Source organism: Lactuca sativa, chromosome 8 (genome assembly GCF_002870075.4).
Source record: "Lactuca sativa cultivar Salinas chromosome 8, Lsat_Salinas_v11, whole genome shotgun sequence".
In the NCBI taxonomy this organism is placed as follows: Eukaryota; Viridiplantae; Streptophyta; class Magnoliopsida; order Asterales; family Asteraceae; genus Lactuca; species Lactuca sativa.
In genome coordinates, this window is record NC_056630.2 from 20,188,931 (window position 1) to 20,214,331 (window position 25,401).

At 40.8% G+C, this 25,401-nt stretch overlaps 2 protein-coding genes across 2 annotated transcripts; both read left to right on the top strand.

Moving 5' to 3' along the window:
• Nucleotides 1-9,382: 9,382 nt before the first annotated feature.
• LOC111919797 (uncharacterized) lies at nt 9,383-10,093 on the top strand. The gene is made up of 2 exons (XM_023915386.1): nt 9,383-9,631; nt 9,842-10,093. Exons 1-2 carry the CDS (start codon nt 9,383-9,385, stop codon nt 10,091-10,093), a joined length of 501 nt encoding a protein of 166 aa, XP_023771154.1.
• Nucleotides 10,094-24,612: 14,519 nt separating this feature from the next.
• On the top strand, nt 24,613-25,363 carry LOC111919798 (ras-related protein RABD2c-like; the record flags this gene model as incomplete). The annotated part of the gene is made up of 5 exons (XM_042897167.1): nt 24,613-24,694; nt 24,773-24,822; nt 24,916-24,960; nt 25,031-25,108; nt 25,190-25,363. Coding segments are annotated over exons 1-5 (429 nt in total), but the record flags the coding sequence as incomplete, so codon positions are not given.
• Nucleotides 25,364-25,401: the final 38 nt, after the last annotated feature.

A 25,401-nucleotide genomic window follows, 5' to 3' on the forward strand; every position in this document is an offset into this window, starting at 1 on the left:
ATCGTGGCAAGGCAAAGGTGTGATCATACCGCTCCTCAAATTTTATGTTGGTGTTCTGGGATACTCTGATAATAAATGAAATGAAAACCTTTTTGTAATGATTTTATGAATATGGGTCGATTTTGAAAAGTTTAAATTTATTGTAAATTTCACAGTGTTACAAGTTGGTATCAGAGCCTTGGTTTGAGTAAATTAGAGGAACATTCGTGTGAATCCAGTCTCAAATCAAGGAAAGTTTTCAAAAAGAAATTTAAAATGGTTTTCAAAGTAAGTAAAGGAGGATGCGGAGGTACGATCATCCAGAGCCAGTAAGTAGACCCCAAAATACCATGCAAGTTATTTGATTATATGATATGTTAAAACAGCATGCTAGTACTAGGCTAGGGATCTTCATGAATTGCATGATAGAGTTGCCTGATTTATGATGCCTGCTAGCCTAGGATTCCTTCTGTAAGAGATTTTCAGTGTTCCTCTAGGGTGAGGGTTGATTGCTTGTTATGTATGTTCAGCATTAGGGTGTTGCGGTGATACTTGATATAACTATGGGTAAGTGTGGAAGGTAGTATGGGCCCGTACTACTGAAAGCACAGGACCCATACGCGTGTCAAGGAAGTCACAACCCCTAGGATTTGGTTGGGAGTTGGTTCCCGGGTTAGTGGGAAGTACCTGAGGTTTTGCGGTGTTTTCAGTATGGCGGTTACGAGGCATGACGGGAGTAGATCCGAGTCAGGATCAGGAGTAGGAAAGGGCGGTTAGGGTGGGTCGGTGCCACCCAAGGTCATCGGTCAGATGAGTACGGATGAGTTGGATGCTAGGATTCGCGAGATCCTACATGATGAGGTTGCTGCTATGTTCCGGGCCGAGTTGCCGGAACTGTTTGGGTCGATCAAGACCGCCATGGTCGAGTATTTTGATGAGCGTTATGCGGCTTTAGCAGAGACAGCGGTTGTATCAGTGGCAAGGGGAGGAGCCAGTCGGGTCGGGGCTTCCAGTATCGGGACTTTGATAACGCAAAGCCCCCTACTTTTGATGGAGTTCTGGATCCGATTAGTGCTATGAGATGGTTGTCGGATGTGGAGGATTGTTTCTTCACATGTTCATGCCCTGCGGATCAGAGGGCGCGGTGTGCTCTGAACCTATTAAGGCTCGGGGCGAAGGATTGGTGGAGGTTGACCACGGGAGCTTATTCGGAGGCGCAGTGGGCTGCGATTTCTTGGGAGCAGTTTCGGGAGATGTTCTGTGCCCGTTATGTTCCACGAGTGGAGAGGGACAGGTTGGCACGGGAGTTCTTGGAACTGGAGCAGAATTCGGAGTCGGTGACGAAGATCACTAGAATGTTCACTGAAAGGGCGATGTTTTGCCCTGAATTTGCATCGGAACGGGCTCAGATGCTTTGATATGTGAGTATGCTCAAGGGGGATATCAGACAGTTTGTGGCTACGCAGAGGTGTGAGACCTTGCTAGAGTTGCAGGAGGTCGCTCGGCGGAGTGAGTTGGAGGTTGATTTGCAGTTGCGAGAGCAAAGGCAGGCCCCGGTACAGTCGCAGCCGGCGTTGAAACGGTCCATGACAGTTGATTCCAGGATGGGAGGTCAGAGTAGCCGCACTTGTGAGAAGTGTGGGAAGGGTCATACCGGAGGTTGTAGGTCCGGTGGTGCGTGCCACAAGTGCAGAAAAGAGGGGCATTACGCGAGGGATTGTCGGCAGTCAGCCCCGGTTCGGGATATGAGGATTTGTTATCATTTCCATCAGGTTTGTCACTTGAGGGCCAGCTGTCCTCATCTTGTTGCCAGACCAGTGCAGGTTCCAGCACCGGCCACCTTGAGGATTATTGGCAGGGGTCAGCATAGAGTGGAGCCTCCAAGGGCACGGGGTTGAGCTTTTCAGCTTGTCGTAGAGGAGGTCAGGTCAGAACCAAATACAGCTGTGGGTATGTTTTTATCTTGTCATCTTGTCATCTGTTGGAGTATGTATATCTGCTAAGTCTTGTTCGCGCGAGTTATAGTATTGTATTTGTTAGTCCTTTTCGCCAGGTTTATCGAATGATCGAGGGTTTTGGTATTTAGAGTCGTAGTTGGTTAACATTCAGAAGGATTGATGGTGGGGAAACTAGGTTTCTCTATCTGGATGCCAGGAATAGCATTGGCAAGATGAGGAATGTTCAGTTGAGGGTCAAACTCTTTTAGAGTTCGAGATGTGAACTCATGAAGGCTGATCGTTTTGAAGGAATTAGTGCATGGATAAAAAGGAAATATCTTGAGTAGGGTTGATTAAATGATGTCGTTTGGCTTGCCAGTAAGTGGAAGCCAGTGCTCTAAATGGAGAGAATTGGAAAATTCTCAGAAGAATCGGCAAGCGTTAGAGGTTGATTAGCTGTTTGGGATTCAACAGGGTTTCAGTCAGCCAAGAGCGTGGGTTGGTATATGAAAGTTTCAGATAGGTGGGGAGGGGTGCAAACCAAGGTTTTTGGAGGAAGACGATCGGATGTTGTGAGGTATAAGGTTAGGCTGGAATCTGAGAATATGGAATGGAGTTAGAGTTCAGAACCCCAAGAGGGCTAGAACAGTATATGCGGGAGAGATTCCCAGAGAGGATAGTTCATGATGATGTTTGCTAGTTTTAGCGGTCCGAATAGACTGAAGGCCGGAAGGCATATCAGTTAGACCGAAGGCCGGAAGGTGTATCGTCAGGCTGAAGGCCCTGGAGGGTAGTTCAGCCATACCGAAAGTTCTGAGAATGTTTCAGGGTGGCTGTCGGCCTGGAAAGGCAGTTCAGTCATGCTGAAAATTCTGAATATGTTGTTAGATCTATATGAGGAGATGGACTGTGTATGTTGCGATGCTATAGAAATCAGTAGGTCTGGCCCAGGTATTGATTGTGTTAGTGGAAGGCAGTGCATGGGCCCGAGAGTCCTTGCAATCAGATTCAGAGCATATGTGACGAATGGGGTAGTTGTTAATTTGCGAATGATGGTGTAGAGTGGGATAGGAGTATTGTGGAACTTGGTTGAAGTCGCGAAGTTGACTGGTGGACTACCTTAGATAAGGAAAAGGAAAGGTATGTAGCTCCAAGGGGGGGGGGAGTGTTGGATCACGGAAGTGAAAACAGTAGCGAGAATAAAGGATTGAAAGTATGTCAATATGGTGTTTGGGCATTGTGATTGTGCTAGTGCTATGGAAGTACATTTGAGTTGGATGTCTACTAAGGCCAGAAGGCAAGTCATGGTAAGGCCGGAAGGTTTACCAGAGTTAGGGGACCGGAGGGTACCGCTGAGACACAATTATTGGAAGGATTTCAGGTAATGTAGAACCAGAGGAGTTCGGAAGGGACGTAAGGATAGAATCTTGGATTCTCAGGTTGGTTGTGATCAGGAGCTTATGTATGTAGTGGTAATTCATCCTGGAGGATGTCTGAGGGTGTCTTCAGTTTGTCGGGTTTTCCCAACCCGAGGGTGCTGGAGCAAGTTCAGCATGTGTATGTGATTGCGGAAGAGAACTCATGGGAGTTGCTCAGGAGCTGAAGGAAATGTCATCCTGTCAGCACGGAAAGAAAAAGTGTTGGATTCAGAAAGGGAGCGGGATAAGTCTCAGCAGTGGATTCGGTAAAAGTAATGTCAGACAAGAAAGGGATAGCAGTGGGGTACTGGGTCGAGACCTGGTGGTTCGTGGTGATATCTAGATGGAAAGAGGCAAGTGATCGTTATGGTTCGGAATGATTGAAGTGTCATTGGGTGGTATTTGGTTGATAAGTGTGGTTGTTAGAGGAAGGAGCCGGTGGTCGGCTTGAGGCGGTTGTCAGGAAACCGCAGAGGGAAGAGTTGGGTTTTGGGTTTCTATGGTGATGTTTTGAGGAACCTGGATCAGTTAATGCCAGGAGATGCTTTGCGGGAGTAGTTTTTGGAATTGTGTTGTCGCAGGCTTTGAGGACGAAGCCTAATCTAAGTGGGGGAGAATTGTAACATCCCAAGTTCAGAAGTGCAAGTTCAGGGTTCAAAGTGTAAATAAGGATGGTCAACTCGGCGAGTCCATGGGTAGACTCGGCAAGTTGAGTCGCGATTCTGGTTGCGTGTTAAGTGGCCAACTCGGCGAGTCGGCGGCTGGACTCGGCGAGTTAGTGTTGAAGAGAGAAAAAACCCTAATCTTCGGGATTGCACCCTATTTAAAGGACTTAATGTCCTCCCTTCAGTCCCATTGGCCCTCTTTGAAGTCCAGAAAACCCTAGATCCGTTGGTGAGAGCATTGGAGAGCAAATTGGAGCTTTGAGAAGTGATTGGTGAAGAGATTTTGATGATTTAGAGGTTTGGAGCAAGGGGCTTTACAGAGATTGGGATTATTATTCAGTTGGAGCTTTCTTTTGAGGTAATAATTTGTTGCTTGAGCTTTTGTGCATCTGGATCTATCATTTTTGGAAGTTTTGGGAGCATATCTAGTGTTATGATGGGTTTGGAGGATGGATCTGAGGTTGCTGCCTCAGATCTGGGATTGAGATGATTCAGATGTGCATAAAGTCCCTGTCCTTGAGTTGTTGGTGAAGCCTTCTTGTCCCAAACCATAGCCTTGAGTGTTTATGGATTAGATCTCTATGGATTCACGTAAAGTTTGCCACTTTACGTGATGGATGGCTTGTAGAAGAGTAGATCTATGGATTGGAGCCCTTGCATGACTTGAAAGTCCACTTTATGGGTTAAGAACTAGAGGTACTCGGCGAGTTGTATGAACATGAGCATGGACTCGACGAGTTTGAAGAACAACTCGGCGAGTCTGTTCTTGGACTCGGCGAGTCTGGTCATGGGACCCTAACTTTTCTGGTTAAGTCGTGAATCGGTGAGTCGAGGGATGACTCGGTGTGTTGAATAGGATAGGAGTCGAGGATTCTTGGACTCGGCGAGTCTCGGGGTGACTCGGCGAGTCGAGTCGAGGCATGGGAGTTTTCAGAGCATAGGAACTCGACGAGTCATCGGGTTGACTCGGCGAGTTGAGTCGTGATATGGGGTTTCTCAGAGTATAGGGACTCGACGAGTCAACGGGTTGACTCGACGAGTAGAGTCAGTCAGGAAGGTTGAATTTGACTAAGGACTTTGACTTTGACCAAGGGTTGACCAGTTTGACTTCCAGGGGTATTTTGGTAATTATTGGTATTTATTGGTTTGGTTATTTGGTAATGATCAGTGGTGGAGTTCGTGCTGGTGGTCGGAGCAGCGTGGTCTTAATCCTTCAAGTCGGCAGTTGCAGGTGAGTTATCCTTACTATATCAATGGGGTCTAAGGCACCAAGGTCGCCCTCCTTTACCGGACGGAAAGCCGGATACTTGTTGATTACTTTATTGTAGAGTTATGTTACGTTATGAGCATGAGATATACGTGTGACCGGAAGGTCTTAAGTGCTATGGATAAGTAATTATATGATATGTGATCCGTATGAGTAGGGATGCAATATGAGTATGAGTTATATGTGCAACCGGAAGGTCTTAGTTACCATGAGAAGTATGAGCTAAGTTGATAGATGTTATGTGATTCGTATGAGTAGGATTACGATGTGAGTATGAGATATATGTATGACAGGGAGTTCTTATGAGTTACGAAGAGTATGCGATATAGGTTGTCTTATGATATGTGATCTGTATATGTCATGTATGAACTGTATGTATGTATGAACTGTATGTTATGGACCGGAAGGTCAATAGAGCATGGACCGGAAGATCAATAGAGTATGGACCGGAAGGTCATTATGGGTAAGACCGGAAGGCCTACCAGGTTTAGGACGAAAGTCCCCTGAGACATTCGGATCGGAAGATCCCATAGAGTTATGGCCTGGAAAGGCGTATGTGCTGCATGTGGTATTTTGGGAGTAATTCACTAAGCTTTCGAGCTTATAGTTTCAGTGTACTGTTTTAGGTAATTTAGGAGATCGTGGCAAGGCAAAGGCATGATCGTACCGCTCCTCAAATTTAATGTTGGTGTTCTGGGATACTCTGATAATAAATGAAATGAAAACATTTTTTTAATGATTTTATGAATATGGGTTGATTTTGAAAAGTTTAAATTTATTGTAAATTTCACGGTGTTACACAATCCCAGAACATCTCATAAATGCGGAAAACCAAAGAGTGTGTGTATGATGTGCCACTACCGCGCCAACTCCTTCCCCTTTGCTGAAGAGGTACCTAATACCAAAACTGAAAACTATAAGCACGAAGCTTAGTGAGTTCCCCCATTGTACCACATACCATACAATCACATAACATACATACTGCCAGGCATTTCTGGGGTGCCCGACCTACCCGGTGCGACCATTCTAGGGTGCCGACCTACCTGTACGGCCAATCTGGGGTGCCGACCTACCCATGCGGCCATTCTGGGGTGCCATCGTACCCGTGTCAAGCCATTCTAGGGCGCTGAAGTACCCATGTCGAACCATTCTAGGGTGCTGACTACCCTTCGGTCCTAACAACCGAACCTCGGGGACTATTTCACCCCCTACCACTACTATCACATATATCATAGCATAACCTATTGTCAGACATATCTGGGGTGTCTGACCTACCCTTCGGTCCTAACAACCGAATCTGGGGGCTCTTCCCCCTCCTGCTACCTCTATCTCATGTAACATATCATGCTAGCAGCTAAACATGTCATAACATACTGTTTGGCATATCTGGGGCGCCTAACCTACCCATCGGTCCTAACAACCGAGCTATATATCACTATCACATACCATATCACGCTAGCATATAACATATCAGGTAGTAACCACACAGATGAATATCATAAATACAAACATCTAGCATACGATCCCTACTGGTGGCCCGGCATTGTGGCCGTTAACCCACCGCTACTAGAAGGTAACTCACCTCGTAGTAGTTGTTGAATTGTGCAGGAATCCTCTGACTACCACCGGTGCTGCTCCGGAAATCCTCAGGCTATAATTCCCACAAAACACTTAGTTAGAAGCTGACATCTACTCTTAGGCTAAAATGACCATTTTACCCCTGACCAAGTCAAATTCAAAAGTCAACTTCTAGTTGACCTGACTCGCCGAGTTGGCTCGCCAACTCGCCGAGTCCCTATCCTTCCATTTGACCTCATACCTGTCTCTACTCGTCGAGTTTTCCTTCTAAATGAACATCGACTAAATCCTCATCCGACTTGCCGACTTGTATGAACAACTCGGCGAGTTCATCATCAACTGATACACAGGTCCTGTCCTTGGCTCGCCGAGTTCTACAAACAACTCGTTGAGTTCATCTTCATCCTATGAACACGTTCTGTCCTCGACTCGCCAAGTTGATGAACAACTCGTCGAGTTCTATGAAGATTGCCTTGGACTCGCCGAGTCTGCTCATGCACTCGCCGAGTCCCATGAATTTCCAGAACAACCGCTTAGTCCAGAATGTTGGGTCACCCCTTAGGACCCCCTTAAAACCTTTGCACACTCAACTGGGTCCTTATGACCCTCAACTGATATGGGACAGAACCTAGGACTCGCCGAGTCCAAGAACGGACTCGCCGAGTCCAAGAACGGACTCGCCGAGTTGGTCACAACCACTCACCGAATCTTCGCTTTCTGATGTACAACACTTGATCAAAATGTAGATCTATTCTTCCACAATCAATCTAGGACGTAAAGTTACAACCTTTACGTGTTTGCATGGGACTTTAAGCTTAAAAGGTCCTAAAACAAGCTCTCACAATGCATGGGGCCTTCCTTGAGATCAAAAGCCACTCCTTTCTTCCTTGTAACCCCTCAAAGGACCTAGATCCGAAACATCACCCTCAAACCATGCTTGCAATCATGGTTGGTGACCAAAATGGCTTAGAAAAAGCCCTAAAACTCCCCAAAATGGTATCTATCAAAAGAGCAAGCAAGGTATAGACTTTATACCTTCTGAAGTCTGCAAATGATGCTCAAAACCGAATCCTTCAAGCCTCCTCTTGATCCTTCAAGCTTTTCCTTCCTTCCTTGGATCACAAAAGCACCAAAATCACTCCAAATGCCTTAGATTGCTTCAAAAACGGCTAGGGTTTGCTATGAGGGGTCTTCTGGGAGCAAATGGGGCTAAGAAGGCCGAGTTAATGTGTTTAAATAGGGTGAAAACCCTCAAATTAGGGTTTTTTCCCAACAGGGTCTACTTGCCGAGTCCGGGACTCGACTTGCTGAGTCCACAACTTAAACTCCGCGCCTCATCCCGCTTCTACTCGGCGAGTTGGTCCTTCAACTCGCCGATCCAAGACCAAATGCAAAATATTTAAAAATTTTAATAGAAAGAACATGTACCAAGAACCTGGTGCAACAACGGGGTCTGATGTACTATCTACACCGACCATAAGAGTTCAAAGTACTTGTTGGATCAGCGAACTTGAATATGTGGCATCGGAGGTGGTTAGATGTGGTAAAAAACTATGACTGCAAGATTTTGTATCACCCCGGGAAGGCCAACATGGTGGCTCTTGATTTGATCCATAAGGCGTTGTGCTCATCGATCTGAGATATTTGTTTGAGGATGACTGTGTCTTCACCCTTGATGGATTTGATCAACGAGGCTCAGGTAAAGGGATTGAAGAAGGAAAATTGGAAGAATGAGCAGATTTGAGGGCAGATTTCGTAGTTTGTTAGAGATAGTCGGGGGTTATTGACTCAGTGTGGTAGGCTTTGGGTTCTGACATCAAGTGGGGTGAGGCAGATGATTTTGGAGGAGGCGCATAAATCCAAGTTTTCTATGCATCTAGGGGCTACGAAGATGTACCGGGACTTGAGATTGAGCTATTGGTAGCCCTGCATGAAGATAGAAGTTGCTTGGTTTGTTGAGTGGTGTTTGACATGTAGGAAGGCCAAAGCCGAACATCAGTCAGCAAGGTCCAATCATTACCCATCCCCATGTGGAAGTAGGAGGAGATCACCATGGATTTTATCACAAAAATACCCAGGATGACGTTGGGTGTTGATTCTATTTAGGTCATTCTGGACAGGTTGACCAAGAGTGCTCATTTTTTTCTGATTACTGAGAGTATATTCACCGAGAAGTTAACGGATATCTATGTTCAGGAGGTGGTAACGGGGTGCTGGTATCTATGGTATCAGACCGTGATGTTCGTTTTACCTCCATATTTTGGAGGAAGTTCTAAGAGGAGTTAGCCACTCAATTGCATTTCAGTATAGCATGTCACCCCAGACCGACAGTCAGAGTGAGTGGATGGTCCAGACACTCAAGGATATGCTTAGGGCTTGTGTGTTGGATTTTGGAGGGCATTTGGATACTTACCTTCAACTGGCAGAGTTCTACAATAACAGTTATCATGCTAGTATCGACCGGACACCATTCGAGATGTTATATGGAAGGAGGTGTAGGACCCCGGTTTTTGTTAGGGGGAGGTTGGTCATCAGGTCATGGGGAGCACCGAGGTGGTGCTTAAGACCACTGAGTTGATTCAACAGGTGCGCGACAGGTTGTGGATCACACAGAGTCATCAGAAGAGCTATGTTGACCGACGTCGTTCGAATCTTGAGTTTCAGATGGGAGACTATGGTGTTGTTTTTTTGGAAGTGGTTAAATGTCTTTTGTCTTTTTCCAAGTTTGCGGAAGAAGCCGTGCACTTGCAAAATGTCTACCCGCCAAAAGGGAAAAGTGCTCAAAAAGTACTTTTGTAGAAAAACAAACGAGGCCTATGTGTTACTGAAGGTGTCACCTTGGAAAGGTGTCATCCGTTTCAGAAGAGTGGAAAGATGGGTCCCCGATTTATTGGTCCATTCAATATTTTTTCCCGGATTGGCAGGGTTGCATAATAGTTGGATCTTCCTGATGAGCTCAATCAAATCTATTACACCTCCCATGTATCTCAATTGCAGAAATGTGTAGCTGATGATTCTGTGGTTATCAGGCTAGATAATATTCAAGTGAATGGGTGTCGAAAATATGTGGAAAAACCCATTGATATTCTTGGTAAGAAGACTAAAAATTTGCGTAATAAAGTGGTGAATGTGGTGAATATACAATGGCATCACCGGGGAGGCTCCGAGTGGACGTGGGAACCGGAGGACGAGATAAGAGAGCACTACCCAAGTTTATTTGCATCAGGAGACTTTGAGGACAAAGTCTAATTCAATGGGGGGAGATTTCTAATATCCGAATCCATGTATTTCCTTTTTAAGCCCTTGATATAAATTATTTTGCAAAGAAGACCCTCCGTATGTTGGGCATGCGTGTATGTACGCTTAGCATACATAGGCGCATTGATCGTCCAGCCGAGCCTCATACGCGAGGTGTATGTGGCCAAAAGGCTAAAACCCTAATTTTCAGACATGAGCCCTATTTAAGCTCATTTATACCTTTGGACCTTATCCATTATCAGCCTCCACACCTTTAAACGTCCCTAAAAACCCTAATTTCCATTAGAGGTGATCCTTGAGCTTGAAGTGACATTAGTATCCCTTTTTGGTGTGTTTGCAAGAAGGAGAAGTTGGTGAGCAAGCCTTGGACGTGGTTGAGCTTCAAGATCCTGAATCTAAATCATCTTGGGAAGCTTTTGGAGGTAACAAGTCGATACATTGTTGATCCTTTTGCTAGATTGAGTTAGGGTTTGTTCATAAGCTCATTTTTGGTCCATGGAGTATCTTTTGTGAGTTTGGGAAACTTCAGAAGCTTGTAATGTTAGATCTTAATCCCTTTGGCACGTTAGAAGCATAAATATGCTATCTTGGAGGTTATTATGGCACCATGCATGAGTATAACTTTTTAAAGTAAGTCTTAATGGACAAAATCGGATGTTGGGCTCCTATCAGGCATGCAAAGGCATAAAGTTGCCAACTTTATGCCCTACAACCCCTTAAATGACTAAGATCTAGAATTTGACAAAGTAGTTGCATGGATTAAGCACTTAATGGCTTAATAAGCTTAACAACTTATGTAACAACCCGTTGTTTTCGAGTCAATAAAAGCCAAACTCTTTTAAATAAAATTTCGAGTTTTATTTATTTCGTTAAGTTCATAAGGGTTAGAATATGATTTAAATTATATAAATGATGTTTAGATAAGTATTTATTGATAGGAATAAAATGAACTTTAAAATCAAAACTTTTCCCTTCGGAACCGAAAGCCTTCGGACTTCAAACTCTCAAGAAGGTCGTGAGCTTCTTTCTGTTTTCTTTCAGCTTCTTCAGCCTCTCTAGCAACCCGAGCGCTCATATCAATGTCCTTATCTCGACCTTGCTTTTTCAAGAGATCAGCGATCGTCTCTTTGTCGTCGTCACTATCTTCAACAATTTGTTTCCCTTTGTCTTTTACACCCGAACCTGAGGCTTGGCCTGTTGGAGGAGGCTCGGTTGTTTTTGTTGCTGTAGAAGTGGGAGGCAGTTGAGATACATTCTCTCCCCCTTGTTTTGGGATGGACACGAACTCAAGGAGCCCTTCAATTTTGCTCAGGAGAGAAAGAGCAGGAGCAAGCTTTTCTGCGAGAGTACGCCTCACTGAATAGTTTAGTATCGGATCATGTCCTTCCAGGATGTTTGAAATGGCTGCGTGGACATCCGAAACACATGAAGACACAATCTCTCGTTCAGATCGAAGAGATTCAATCTCCTTTTGAGAATTGGAGAGTTGAAGGCTATTGACCTTAAGAGCAGTGGTCTTTCTAGCAAGAGCGTCCATGAGAGAGTTTTCAGCAGCTAGATCTTCTTGAAGCTTGGTGAGGCGCTCCTCAATGGTCGCCTTAAACGCGGAGTTGTCGTCGGTGAGAGTTTAACGAAGAGTGGTGAAGGACGTCAGTTCAGAGGAAACTGAGGTAGCCAGCTTGTTAACGATGGGGTCAAGCTTCATTTTAGTGGCTTCGATTGTTTCCTGTAAAGACTGCAAAAGAGAGGAGGCATCAGTAAATAGTTTTTCGACTTTTTCGGTCGCAGCCGCACAGGCTTTGGTGGATGCATCAATTGCGACAGTAGTTGAGCTAAGAGAAGCTTCATTAGCTTTGGAAACAGCATCAACAATCTTCTGAATAGCAGCTTCAGAAATGGTAGACTGTCATGAAGAAGAGGAGGCAATGAGCGAATCAATCTTCTCGTGAAGCTCCTTGAGATGCTTCTTGGTGACGGGAGCATCATCATCGTCGTCACTCTGCACCTGATACGGACTGTAATAGTCCGAATCAAATGTCATGTCCTCCCCACCAACAAATGGTTCTTCATCTTCTACGGACTGAGCAGGAGAGGAGGGTGGATGTGAGGGTGGAGGCTCGGTAGTGGAAGTAGGTTCGGGTTGTGAAGTAGGTTCGGTAGTGGGAGTGGGTTCGGGTGCTTTAGTAGGAACCCCCGTATCAGATACGTTGGTTCTTACTTCAACTGTTGTTGTGGTAGCTTCAGTGAAAATGGGAGGGGGTACTGGGATGGAAGTTGGTGGTATGTGAGTGGTGGATGTTATGGGGGGAATGGAAATAGGAATGGTGACAGGTGGGGAAGAGATAGGTGAACTGGAAAAATGTACTTCTGGGGTAGGCGATCATGGAGGAGTGTTACCACGAGGTGACTCGTCAGAGTCTGAATTTTCTTCCTCAGATTCGCTTGAGGAGGAAGCTAATATCAGCTTTCGCCTGGGTTGGGTTTTTCTCTTCTTTAGTGGAGGAGAGTGAGCAGCCTTGGTCGGTTTTCGTTTCTTGGGAGAAGGGCCTTTCGCTCCCTTGCCAACCTGTTTGTCTTTTCCCTTTTCATTCTTCTTTCCCCTTGGAGCGGGCTTATCAGCTTCGTGGATGGATTTGATCATCTCAGGAGTGAGCTCTCTAGGACCAAAGCGACGAAACTCCTTGTAGGTTCGGATGATACGGCTTTCAGCAGGAACGTCTCCAAACATTGACTTAGGAATGGAGCCACTAAACTGAAATTTTGATGCATCGGAGACTATGATCTTCGTGGTATGGAAAGTACCAATCGAAGAGAGTGGAGAATCAACAACAATGGGGACGTGATACTTGTCCATCACCCATTTGGTGACCAACGTCCAGAATCGAGCGTAGGAGATCTCTGAATGTTGAGATGTGGATGCAAGGCTCTGGATCAGTTGCTGCCATAACACCGACCCATAATTCAGGTTGATACCGTTGGATACCCCATAAAGAATCGTGATGAACAGACAACTCGCTCCGTCTGAACCGACACTGCGTTCAGATAACCCTTTGAACAGCACAATAAATAACCCGTTCCACTGAGGAGGCAGGCACGATTTCTTGAACTTAGTGACCGTTGTCAGCACCTCAGTATATCCCATATTATAGAACATAGAAAACAAGTGACCCACTTGAATGGATTCAGGGTTAACCTTAGATGAATCGGGTTCAAACCCTAGGAGTGAGCAGAATCGCTGCTTGGAGATTGACCCCTTGTGATCAAGAATGTCAAAGAAGATCCTATCGACAGACTTATCGTAATGAGCAGTGGCGAAAATTTGGGATAAAAATTCCATTGGAACAACTTCAGCTTTGGTGAGAGCAGGAGCAAGCGGCGAGTATTTGAGGCATTCGATGATCGGGAACATGAAGGCGTCGTAAACGTGTGGAGTAAGATCGATGATCAGACTCTGTTGAGGACGAATCGGCAGGATGTGGGAAGTGGCATGAACATATGATGAATCCGCCATTGAAGTGAAGAAGTTGGGAGAGATGATGAACAGTAGAATACTTAAAGCTTTTCTTGCTCTCTGAAGTTTGGGTGCAGTAAAGAGGTAAATAATGGTTGAAGTTACCTTTTATACTGTGGCTAAAGGAGAGAGAAGAATCCGTTCCCAAATCTTCGAAGGAAATACGAAGGGTTTTTCGGAGGTGATTGATGTATGACAGTTGGTAGCACCGATGATTACGCAGGAGAGAGAAGAACTGTCCCGATTCATGCGCCTTCCCATCAAGCGCCGTTTAAGAAAAACGGTTCCACTTCGCACGCCTGTCATTCAAGCGCCATTTAAAAATCAAATCGATTGGAGTCCCGCCTGAGTCAGCATCTTATCCCTTTAGAGTGAACGTCATCTTAAAGCAAAATTACCACGTGGATCAATATGAGCCACAACTCTTTTATAACTTCAAATCCCATTAAAAAAATTTGCGTGTAACAAATGAAACCAAAATTGTGGAAAATCAAAAAGATTTTCGTGCTTAGTGTGTAAAAGAAAAGGAAATAAAGCAACACATATGAGGGAATTTGTGATGTCAGTAAAGACACGAAACAATGGATCCCGTGCACGAATCTCTTCCTTCAAAGTCAAGAGAGACTTTAAAGTGTTTGTTTGGTTTCCCGTTGAATAACAATCAGACACTTATTGAGAAATGTTGAAAGGCTTCTTGTAACCAAGCTAATTTAGGTGGCTTTCGCTTCAGTTCAGAATTCTTGATCTTGATATAAGACAGAAATCGAACGAAGTACTTGTGAGACCAATGTAGTCTGTTGAACAAGTAAGTTTGAAAAAATTTAAGTGGCAATGTAAAATAGTTTATGTAAAATCTCAAAAAAAAATAAAAACTGGATTCCAAGGGAAGAAATGTTATGGGATTTAACAATTTCATAGGAATCACACAAAAGGAAATTAGAGATTTCACTTTCCATCCCTATGGATAAGTCCATCAATTCGTTAGTGAAAGCTAGAGCAAAGTTGATTGTTCACCGTCAATGCATAGTAGGTATTGAATTGTGGGTTTCACTTTGTACGTAGTGGCACGAAGCTAAGATCATGAACACAGAAATTGTTTAACCATAAACCTCAGTGGTAATTTCTGAGAGTCTCAAGGGTTACATGTATGAAGCGAATGAGATGGAGAAAAATAGTGTAGATGGTGTAAAGAGACCAAGGTACCTCTGCTATTAAAATAAGGACCAAGCAAAAAACTCTTATCTCATGTGAGAAGAGAGTAAGGTAGCTCATGATTAGAATAAATATAAAAACCTAATTGGGAAGATAAGGTTTGTATATACCAAGTCAGTAAGGCTATTATTCTGAATCGGGTGAGGCTTTGGACACATACAACAACATGCTTCTAGGGACACTTAACTAATGAAAGAATTTCCACACAAACAGCCACACAAAAATATGAGAGAAAAAAAAATTTCATACAAAAAAAAATGTTTTTAGAGTTTTTGATAAAAAATAATTTTGAAAATTTTAATTTAAAGAGAAAAAAAATGAGACAAAAAAAATTTGGAACCGAACCCGAGCGTTCGGTCTATTTCGGTTGCAAAAAAAAAAATTTGAGAAAGAAAAGAATTTTGAAATTAAAAAAAGAAAAAAAAACTTTGAAAATAAGAGAGATGAAATTTGAAAAAGATACAAAAGGTTTATAGCCAAAGAAACTACCTTTGAGTGAGAGGCGAAGAGAATAGGACCGAACCCGAGCGTTCGGTTCATTTCGGCACACACGTGAACCGAACCCAAACGTTCGGTTCATTTCGCCTCCAACTTTTAGTTTTGAGAAGTAGTTTTTGGTACTGACTCCGATTCCATCATTCCAAGCCCTTGTAGAATTTTATTGAAACTCGCTTCAGGAAGAGCTTTGGTGAAGATGTCAGCCAGTTGATCAGTGGTTCGAACAAAGTGAATTTCGACGTTCCCGTCTTCCACATGATCCTTAATAAAGTGATACCTCAGTGCTATATGCTTGGTCTTGGAATGTTGCACTGGGTTATGACAGATCCTAATTGCACTTTCTGAATCGCAATATAGTGGGATCTTTTTCATATTGAGTCCATAGTCCTGGAGCTGGCTTTGGATCCAAATCACTTGAGATGTACAGGAGGCAGCTGCGATGTACTCTGCTTCGGCTGTTGACAGAGAAACACATGTCTGTTTCTTTGATTGCCAGCTAATAACTTCCCGTATAGGAATTGGCAGCCTCTAGTGGTGCTTTTCCTGTCTAAACCACATCCTCCAAGGTCTGCATTTGAGTAGGCTTGAACGAAGAAACCTGAGTTTGATGGATACCATAGACCGAGGGAGGTGGTTCGTTTCAGATACCGGAGTATGTTTTTCACTGCAAGCATATGTGGTTCACGAGGATTCGCCTGAAACCTAGCACAATAACACACAGAAAACATTACATCAGGCCTGCTAGCAGTAAGGTACATTAAGGACCCAATCATCTGGCGGTATAGCATAATATCGACTGCCGGTTTTTCCAAGGATGGTGTGAGCTTGGTGCCGAACACCATTAGAACTTTGACCTTTGAGTCTCCCATCATGCCAAATTTAGCAAGAAGAGTCTTGGTGTATGCTTCCTGGTTGATAAAGATGCCTTCGGGTCCCTGTCTAATGTTTAAACCAAGGAAAAAGTTAATCGGACCCATTGAGCTCATTTCAAATTTAGTCTCCATCAGCTTTCTGAATTCAACTGTTAAGCTAGGATTCGTTGAGCCAAAGATGATATCATCGACATAGATTTGAACTATCATAAGGTGGTTACCTTCCTTCTTACGAAAGAAGGTTGGGTCAACCGAACCTTGTTTGAATTTTGACATCTTTAAGAACTTAGTTAGTGTTTCATACCATGCCCTAGGTGCTTGTTTCAGACCATAAATTGCTTTGATCAGAATATAACAGTGATTTGGGTACTTTTAATTGACAAAACCAGGAGGTTGCTCCATGTAAACCGTTTCTTCAAGTTCTCCATTCAGAAAGGCGCATTTTACGTCCATTTGGTAGACCTCGAAGTTCTTGTGTGCAGCGTAGGCAAGAAATATTCGAATAGATTCCAGCCTAGCTACCGGAGCAAAAGTTTTTTCGTAATCAATTCCTTCTTCCTGGCAGTATCCTTTCACCATGAGACGAGCTTTGTTTCGAATCACATTGCCTTCCTTGTCCATTTTGTTTCTGAAAACCCATTTGAGACCAACAACTGAGGCATCTTTAGGAGTTGGAATGAGGCGCCATACCTTGTTTCTTTCGAACTCGTTGAGTTCATCTTGCATAGCTTGAACCCAGTCAGAATGATCAAGAGCAGTATTTACTGTCTTCGGTTCAACTTTTGATATGAAAGAATTATACATGTAGAACTCTACTTTGGAGAATAGAGATGTTTGCTTTGTCTTTAGTTGAGATCAGGTGAGGACCTTTTCAGAGACATTACCCACTATCTGAGATACAAGATGATCTCTGGTCCATTTAACAAGAGGAGGGTAATTTGGATCATAGGATGGATCCAATTCAGCATTGACCATTTCTTCCAATTCAGACTGACTATCGTCATCGTAGAACATATTGGAGTTCTCCCCCTCGACTGATGAGCTTTCAGGTGTAGCTGGACTTTCTGGTGCTACAGGACTTTCGGGTGTTGTTGAGCTTTCAGGTGTTGTTGAGCTTTCGGATGCTACAGGAATAGAATTCTCCCCCTCAAATTGTGAGCTCGGTTGTTTTGAAGAAAGTGGATTCTCCCCCTCAACTGAAGCGCCTAGCTGAGGAGGTTCATTTGGAACTTGTTCGTCTTCATCCATTCGTTTGGCGGCATCTTCGACAATTTGCTTCAGATGGTTGACTTTGTTGTCTGCTGCCTTGGCTTCCGAGAGAGTAGCTTTCTCAGGTTCATCGAATAATTCCACAAACTGATCGAACAGATTAGCAATCGAGGCCGTGACTTGACCTGTTTGAGAGAAAATCTCTCCAATTGCTTCTTCAGTAAACTTTATCTTCTTGATGTAGTTGTCATCGAAAGTCACATAATATGTTTCTTCAATTTTTCTGGAACGCTTTTTTAAAACCCGGTATGCCTTTGAAGTAAGAGAGTATCCCAGAAAAATTCCTTCATCAGCTTTAACATCAAACTTGTTACGATGTTCTTTGGAGTTGAAGATGAAGCATCGTGAACCGAATACGTGGAAGAATTTTACGTTCGACTTCCTATTATTGATGATCTCATAAGGAGTAAGAGAGAAGCGCTTGTTGAGATAAGACCTGTTCTGTGTAAAACATGCTGCAGAAATAGCATCAGCCCAGAAATATAAAGGAAGAGAAGCGAAACTTAGCATCGTTCGGGCCGCCTCACACAAGGATCGGTTTCGTCTTTTGACAATTCCGTTATGTTGAGGCGTGTAGGGCCGAGAAGTTGTGACTGGTTCCTTTTTCTGCCAAAAAGTCTTCAAATTCTTTGTTCTTGAACTCCAGTCCATTGTTGCTCCTGATGTTGCGAACGACTTTTCTCAGTTGCGCTTCAACCTGCTTGATGAACATCTTTAGCTTAAGAGTTGCCTCATATTTGTGCTTCAGAAAGAACACCCATGTAAAACGTGAGAAATCATCAACGATAACAAGAATATACTTGCTACCGCCAATGCTTTCGATTGATGATGGACCACACAAGTCAATGTGAAGCAACTCAAGGGGTTCAACAACTTTTGTGTTTATAATAGAAGGGTGACTTTGATGACTTTGTTTCCCCATTTCACACGCAGCGCACAAATGTTCTCGATCAAACTTGAGAAATGGGAGACCCCTAACATGACCTCCTGTGACAAGCTTGTTGATGTCTTTGAAGTTGAGATGTGAGAGCCTTTGGTGCCACAACCAACTTTTGTCAGAATGAGCTTTGGACAAAAGACATATAGCTAGATTTCCTTTGATTGGTTTGAGATTAAGAGGAAACATTTTGCCTTTTCGGTCTGATTTGAGAATGACGTTGTTTGATTTATTCTCTATTATTTTTAAACCTTCATCGTCGAATGAAACCTTGAGACCGGTACCGCCCACCAGTTGAGATACACTGATGAGATTGTGCTGCAACCCTTCAACGTACGCCACCTTTCTTATTGTAAAGTCTCCATTGGTTATCATCCCATAACCCTTTATCGTTCCATAAGAGTTGTTGCCGAACTTGACATTCCCACCATTTTGAAGAGATCGAAACTCCCTTAGCTCTTCCTTCCTTCCTGTCATGTGACGTGAGCATCCACTGTCAATGTACCATTCTTCGTCGAACTGCTCGTCACTTATGACCTGCAAAAATTAAGCAGATTTAGGAACCCAAAGTTTCTTGGGTCCACGTGAGCCTTTCACAGGAACAGGAATAGTAAGAGTAACATCAACAAGATATGTTCTTTTTATTAATGTTGTTTCATATTTCTTCTTAATAGTGAAAACTTTGATTTTGTTAGGGTTAGTTACAGACGTTTTGGTTTCAGATTTTGGTGTTTGGGCATTAGTCTGCTTTCGGTTTTCCTTGACTAAGGAAATCTTCGATTTTCCTTTCAAGTTCGTTGATGAATTTGAATTTTGTGTAGGAACAGAATTGGGTTTAGATGAGAATTAAGAATGAGAGGAATCAGAACGAGTGAATTTAGAATGGGAGTTTTTTCTGACTTGAGGTTCTAAATGACCCTTTTGTTTTTGGTCATTGGAGGGACCGAACCTGGACCTTCGGTAGCTTTTGCCTTCGTGACCGAACCTATCCTTTCGGTTGTTGTTGCTCTCGGGACCAAATTTGTCCTTTCGGTTGCTGTTGCTCTCGGGACCAAATTTGTCCTTTCGGTTGCTGTTGCTCTCGGGACCGAATCTGTCCTTTCGGTTGTTGTTGCTCTCACGACCAAACCTAACCTTTCGGTTCTGTTCCTCATGTGGCCCGAAAGCCTTTTTCTCTGACTTTGAATTTCTATCATGATAAGAGAAATGAGTGTTTTGAGAGCACCAAAATTGTTTTCGCTCAGAGAGATTCTTTTTGTATCTTAGGTTTCTTTGCTGCTTTTGATTTTTCACCTGTTTCGGTTGTCTATGGATATTAGCCTTTTGCTTTAGCTTCTTGACAGCCGGTTCGCTCTTCGTAGATGAGGTTTCGCTTGTGGAGTTGACTTCTTCTACAGGTATTTCTTTTGTGCCACTTATGCTTGGCACGTCAAAGTTGTCAGGCTTATTTAGCGGCTCTGGTACATATCTGATGGGTTATGGGCCATAAGACATCCTATGTGCTCATACAAACCCTAATGCTTGGATCTAGGTTTCTCTATTGTACATGCTTTGAATCCAAGACTATAAACCCTAATTCTAGCATATGGAAATCAGAATTCACATGTAAATAGGTTTAAGAACATACCTTGATTGTTATATAGCAATAACAATCTAATTCCTCCTTGAATTGACCTTGGAAAGCAGAGAGTCACAAGTGTCACTCCTCTAATGGCTTACAAACACCATAAGCAAGTGGAGAAGGTATAAAGAGAAAGGAGAGAGGTTAGAATTCGTATCTAGGACTTCTTGGGAAGGAATACCCGAATTCATAACCCTAGGGGTGTTTATATAGGTGTAGGAATAGGGTTTCAGTCATTATCCTTATCTAGTTGCTTATCCACCAAGCAACCAATAAGATAATCCTTGAATCCTTATCATACTTGAATTCTAAGGCTCTATATCCTTAAATTCGTCCAACCTAATAATAAGATAACTCTTACCTTATTTTGTAACTATCACATAATTACAATTCAGCCCCTCTAGTTTAATTAATTACACTTGATCACAAAATTAATTCTTAATTAATTATTGACCAATATTAATTAAACAAATATGATTTCTCCTTTAATATATTATTCTTATAACATATTAATAAATCATATTATCCTCTCTCTCTTTATTCATTTCTCCAATCAAGTTGCTTTGGTGAAGGCAACCCAAAAGGACCATGCACCATCGGGTTAAGTACATACCAAAATAGTTATGGACTTAGACACTAATCCAACAATATCTTCCTTTTGTTTTCCAGGACGTTCGCTCTGACATACCAACTATTTCGTCGGCATTATCTATAGGAGCTTACCAGAAGAACTCATCACAGCCATCTGCGTTATCTTTGTTTACTATGGCAGTGAGTTCGGCTGTTTGATGTTCGGTTACTCCTGTGACTTTATACACCTGATTTGGAGTAGTTCTAACCTTCTAAAACACAAGAGTTTTTTCTTTAAGGGCTGGGGACTTATTCTTGGACAAACAAGCGAATTCCACAGAATTTTCAGAAATTAGATTTCTGTGATTTTCGGGTTCGCTCTTGACAAACTCAGAACAGTCAACTTCAACCTCTACAGAAATTTCACTCATATCATCGTCCTCATTAAGTTCAGATGCGTTTTCAACATCAATTTTATTTTCTGAACTTAAATTGGCACTCAATGAGTCGAATTTTTGTATGGTTTCGGTCCTTAGTTTCAACTTATCGTTTTCATCCAAAAGGTTTTTCAGCATGTCCTTATGGTCTTTGGACTTTATAAAAGATTCTATTTTGTCCAGACCGTACATATAAGTAGGATTCATATCATCAGACAAAACAACACTTTCACAGTTGTATGCTTCAGCATCGATTTCATCCTCCTTAAACTCAAGGAAGGGTAAAATCATGCGATGTATTTTCTGCCCTATTTCACAATTCAGATGCAGTTGAGTAATGTTAGCGTAAAGTCTTTTAGCAATTAAACAAAAAACATTTCTTTGTTTTAAAAGTTTCAAATTGTCTCTTTGCAAATAAATGTTTTCATCCTTAGACTTAATCAGCTCTGACTCCTTCTGCTCAATCCACATCCTTCGCTCCTCACTCTTGGATGACACCCTATTTATTTGGTCAGTTAGGTTAGAATTGGTGACCCGTGTTTGAGTTAAACAACTATCCAGATTTGAGATTTTTGAATTTAAGTTATTTAATTCCTTTTCATATGATTTCTGTGGAATTTTGAACGAAATAAAAAGATATTGTACCTTCTTGATCAATTCATCAAGTTCATTGATCTGCACACTGAGAGGTTTTGTTGTGAAGCATAAGTCCTCTCGCTCCTTGGTGTCCTCATTTCCACCATTTGTATTGTATCCCCTCATGTGAGATACGTCAGTCACCATCAGACACTTTCCACTGCTTTCACCACCATCAGTCGCTGAAAATTGACAGCATTAGTAAAATGGGTCATCCATCCAACTCATTACATTTGGTAAACCATAGAGACATAAATGAAATTTTACAATGTAATTAAATATGAATAAATCATGATAATTAAATGATTCCTATAAGCACGATAGCTAACCAAATTAAGTGGGTTTTTCAAATATTTGGATTTTATGGATTCTATATTTTTAATCACCGAAAATTATTAACATTTTTATTTAACATGAATTTTCCCAAAAAAAAATTATTTATTTTTTATCTATCAAATATCAAAGAGATAAAAATCATTTCATTAGTATATTTGTAATCATATATGATTAAGAAAAACATTCGTAATCATATACGAAACTATTGTATATCCAAAATATGGATAAAAAATCAATACACTTTATAGTTATAAATGAATAAAATAAATTTAATATATAACTAGCTTATAGGTTTATTCATAATTGAATAAACAAAAAAATTACAATGTAACAATTACCTATTTTCTTATAAAATTAAATGAATACAATACAAACAAAATTTTGAATGAAGTAATTAATTATTATTTTAGGGAAAACTATAAAAAAAAGTCTTTATATATCGGGTTCATAGTTGATTTACTCATTAAATTTTTTTTTATTTAATTAAGTCCTAAAAAACGGTAATCGTATTCAATTTAACCATTTTATCCGGTCAACAGGCCATCCAACTTTCAAAAATTATATTTTTTGCACAGATTTCAAATTTTATTATAAATTTGGTCTAAAATTTATATTTTTTGCCTAAATTTTAAATTATATTATAAATTTGATAAAAATTTTACCCGTTTGGTCAAAATTTCAGAATTTTATTACGAATTCATCATAAATTTAGTTTTTTACTACTTTTTTTTCTCAAAATAAATTTTTAATATGTTTTTTCTTTAAAAAAATCATATTTATACAAAAAAAAACATATTTTCACATACAAAATCTTATATTTTCTATATAAATATTTTGAAAAAAAAAATTTTGTATATGAAATACATATTTTAAAAAAAAGGTATTTATTAAGTACATAAATATATACAAATTCATTTTTATAAAAAAAAATATAGACAAACACATATTTTACAAAATAAATTACATAATAAATAAATATATACATCTAATCTTAATTGCATACATACTTGTATACAACATTGCGTCTTATCAAAAATAAATATATTTAAACAACATATACTACCTTTGAAATCATATATTTTTAATTATATTTATCAATGATTATAAAAGAAGAATACATCTGAACTCTAAATGCATGAACATAATACAATCAAACACCATTTTATAAAATAAAAAAAAACGCTTAGAACTAAAGATTTCCTATCTCATCATGAATATAAACAAATCCATCGTTTTTTTTAATCTCCTAAATTTGGATTTGATGGCATTTAATTCCATCTTCCTTTATCGGATTTAGAATTTCCTCCATAGGCTATACCCACCAAGATTATATATCAAAGTCAACTTAAAATCATTTTGCCCAAACAAAGCTCACAAAAGAGTTCATGTTAAATTCCTTCACCCAAAGAATTTTCTCCTAGCTTCAGCAAGTTGCCCCTAAACCCAAGTTGCAACACTCAGAGCCAAAACCTTCTTCCTGGTGGTCCAAATAGGCAGGGGCGGACGCAGGATTTCATAGTAGGGGTTGCACGGGAAGATTACGGGTTGCACGATAGTAGAAAAAATTTAAAAATTTAAAAATTTTGAAAACTTTTCCACTGCGGCCGGAAAATTTAGGGGTTGTCGGTGCCACCCCGGAACCCCCCTAAATCCGCCCCTGCAAATAGGGACCCCCTAGCTCAAGCAAGTTGCCTCCAAACCATTAGTAATGGTTTAGTTTTGTTCGGTTTTAATTTTTGAACGGTTCGACTTCAGTTTTAGCTTGACAAAAATCGTAACTAACGCTTCGGTTTGACCTAAAAACCGAAAAAACCGGACCATGAACACACTTAAGTAAGTCCATGATCTCTCTTGCTCTCTTTCAAATCTCATTACATTGTTTTTTGTATTTTTAATTGAAACATTTTATTAGTCCTTTTTTAATAGGGCTGTAGCCATTTGTTCCAAGACCATTGAAAGTTGTCATGTATTCTCTTGAGTTCGTATAATAGAAGCTCTCTTTCATTTGTAGTAACTTTCAATCATTTGTCTCTTGCTTTCCAAGTCATTAGTAAGCCTGACTTAGTATATGAAACAATGTAAGTCCATGATCTCTGTCGCTCTCTATCAAATCTCATTACATTGTTTTTTGTATTTTTCAATTTAAACTTTTCATTAGTCATTTTTAATTTTTTTCTTCGTGAAATCATTTTTTTGGACCTGCTTCGATTTTTTTTTATCAACCGTAACAATTTTATTAGGGATTAGTTTGGATTTGGATTATCAAAGTAAATCTCTCATTTTCCTATCATTTTTTCGTTTGATCGATGTCTCATGGATTTATCGAACGGCGTAATGTGTAAGAGGATTATGTGTAGACAATTTGTCTCTGTTATGGGATTGGAGTTAACGCCAATGCATTCTAATGTACTATGATTAAATCATTGGATTAATGGTGAATTATGAAGTTTTGATATGGATTGAGAATGATGATAAATGATTTTGTATCTGATTTTGATTAATGACAGTATGAGTCCTTCAATGCATATAGATTCTCATCTCTAACACTTATTCATTTTCAACATGAGCATACATAAATAAGTTCCCATATCTACTAGACATAACACATGTTATGCCTTGCAACAATTATTTATTCAAGCTTTTGCTGATCGGAGATTTAGTAGTTGGCAAATCATGTCTTCTGCTCAGATTTGTTGTAAGAAAATCATGTCATTTATAATTACTTCACTTCTTTATTGTATTTAATTTTCTAATATTGATCACTTTTCTACATGATAACTCATATCTTGACAGTTATATAAGCACAATCGGTGTCGAATTTGTAAGAGTTTTAGTTTATGTCATATCAATTAAAACATACAACATTGTGTTTTGTTTATCTTTGTGTATAATCAAGTTTTAATTTCTGTCATAGAAAATTCGTACTGTGGATCAAGATGGAAATACAATTAAGCTTCAAATTGTGAGTATTTTTACAAATATATATATTAAAACTTCTAATTGTTTCCTTAATCAAAATCATATTATTTATTTGGGACACTACTGGACAAGAAAGGTTCATGACCATTACTAGCAGCTACTATTGTGGGCCCATGACATTATCGTATGTTTCTTTAAATAAAAATATATCATCATATCATGCATATTTCACCACTTTTTAATGTTCCTTGTATTTGGATTTATTGCAGATAGTGTATTATCTTACTAACCTAGAAAGTTTAAACAATTTGAAACAATGGTTGAGTGAAATTGATCGTCGTGCAAGTGAAAATGTAAACAAACTTCTAGTTGGTGACAAATGTGATCTTTCTGAAAGTAGATTTGTTTGCTTTGATACTGCAAAGCAAACAAATCTAGAAGGGGGACAAAAAAATATAAATTTGTACCTTTGTAGTATGAA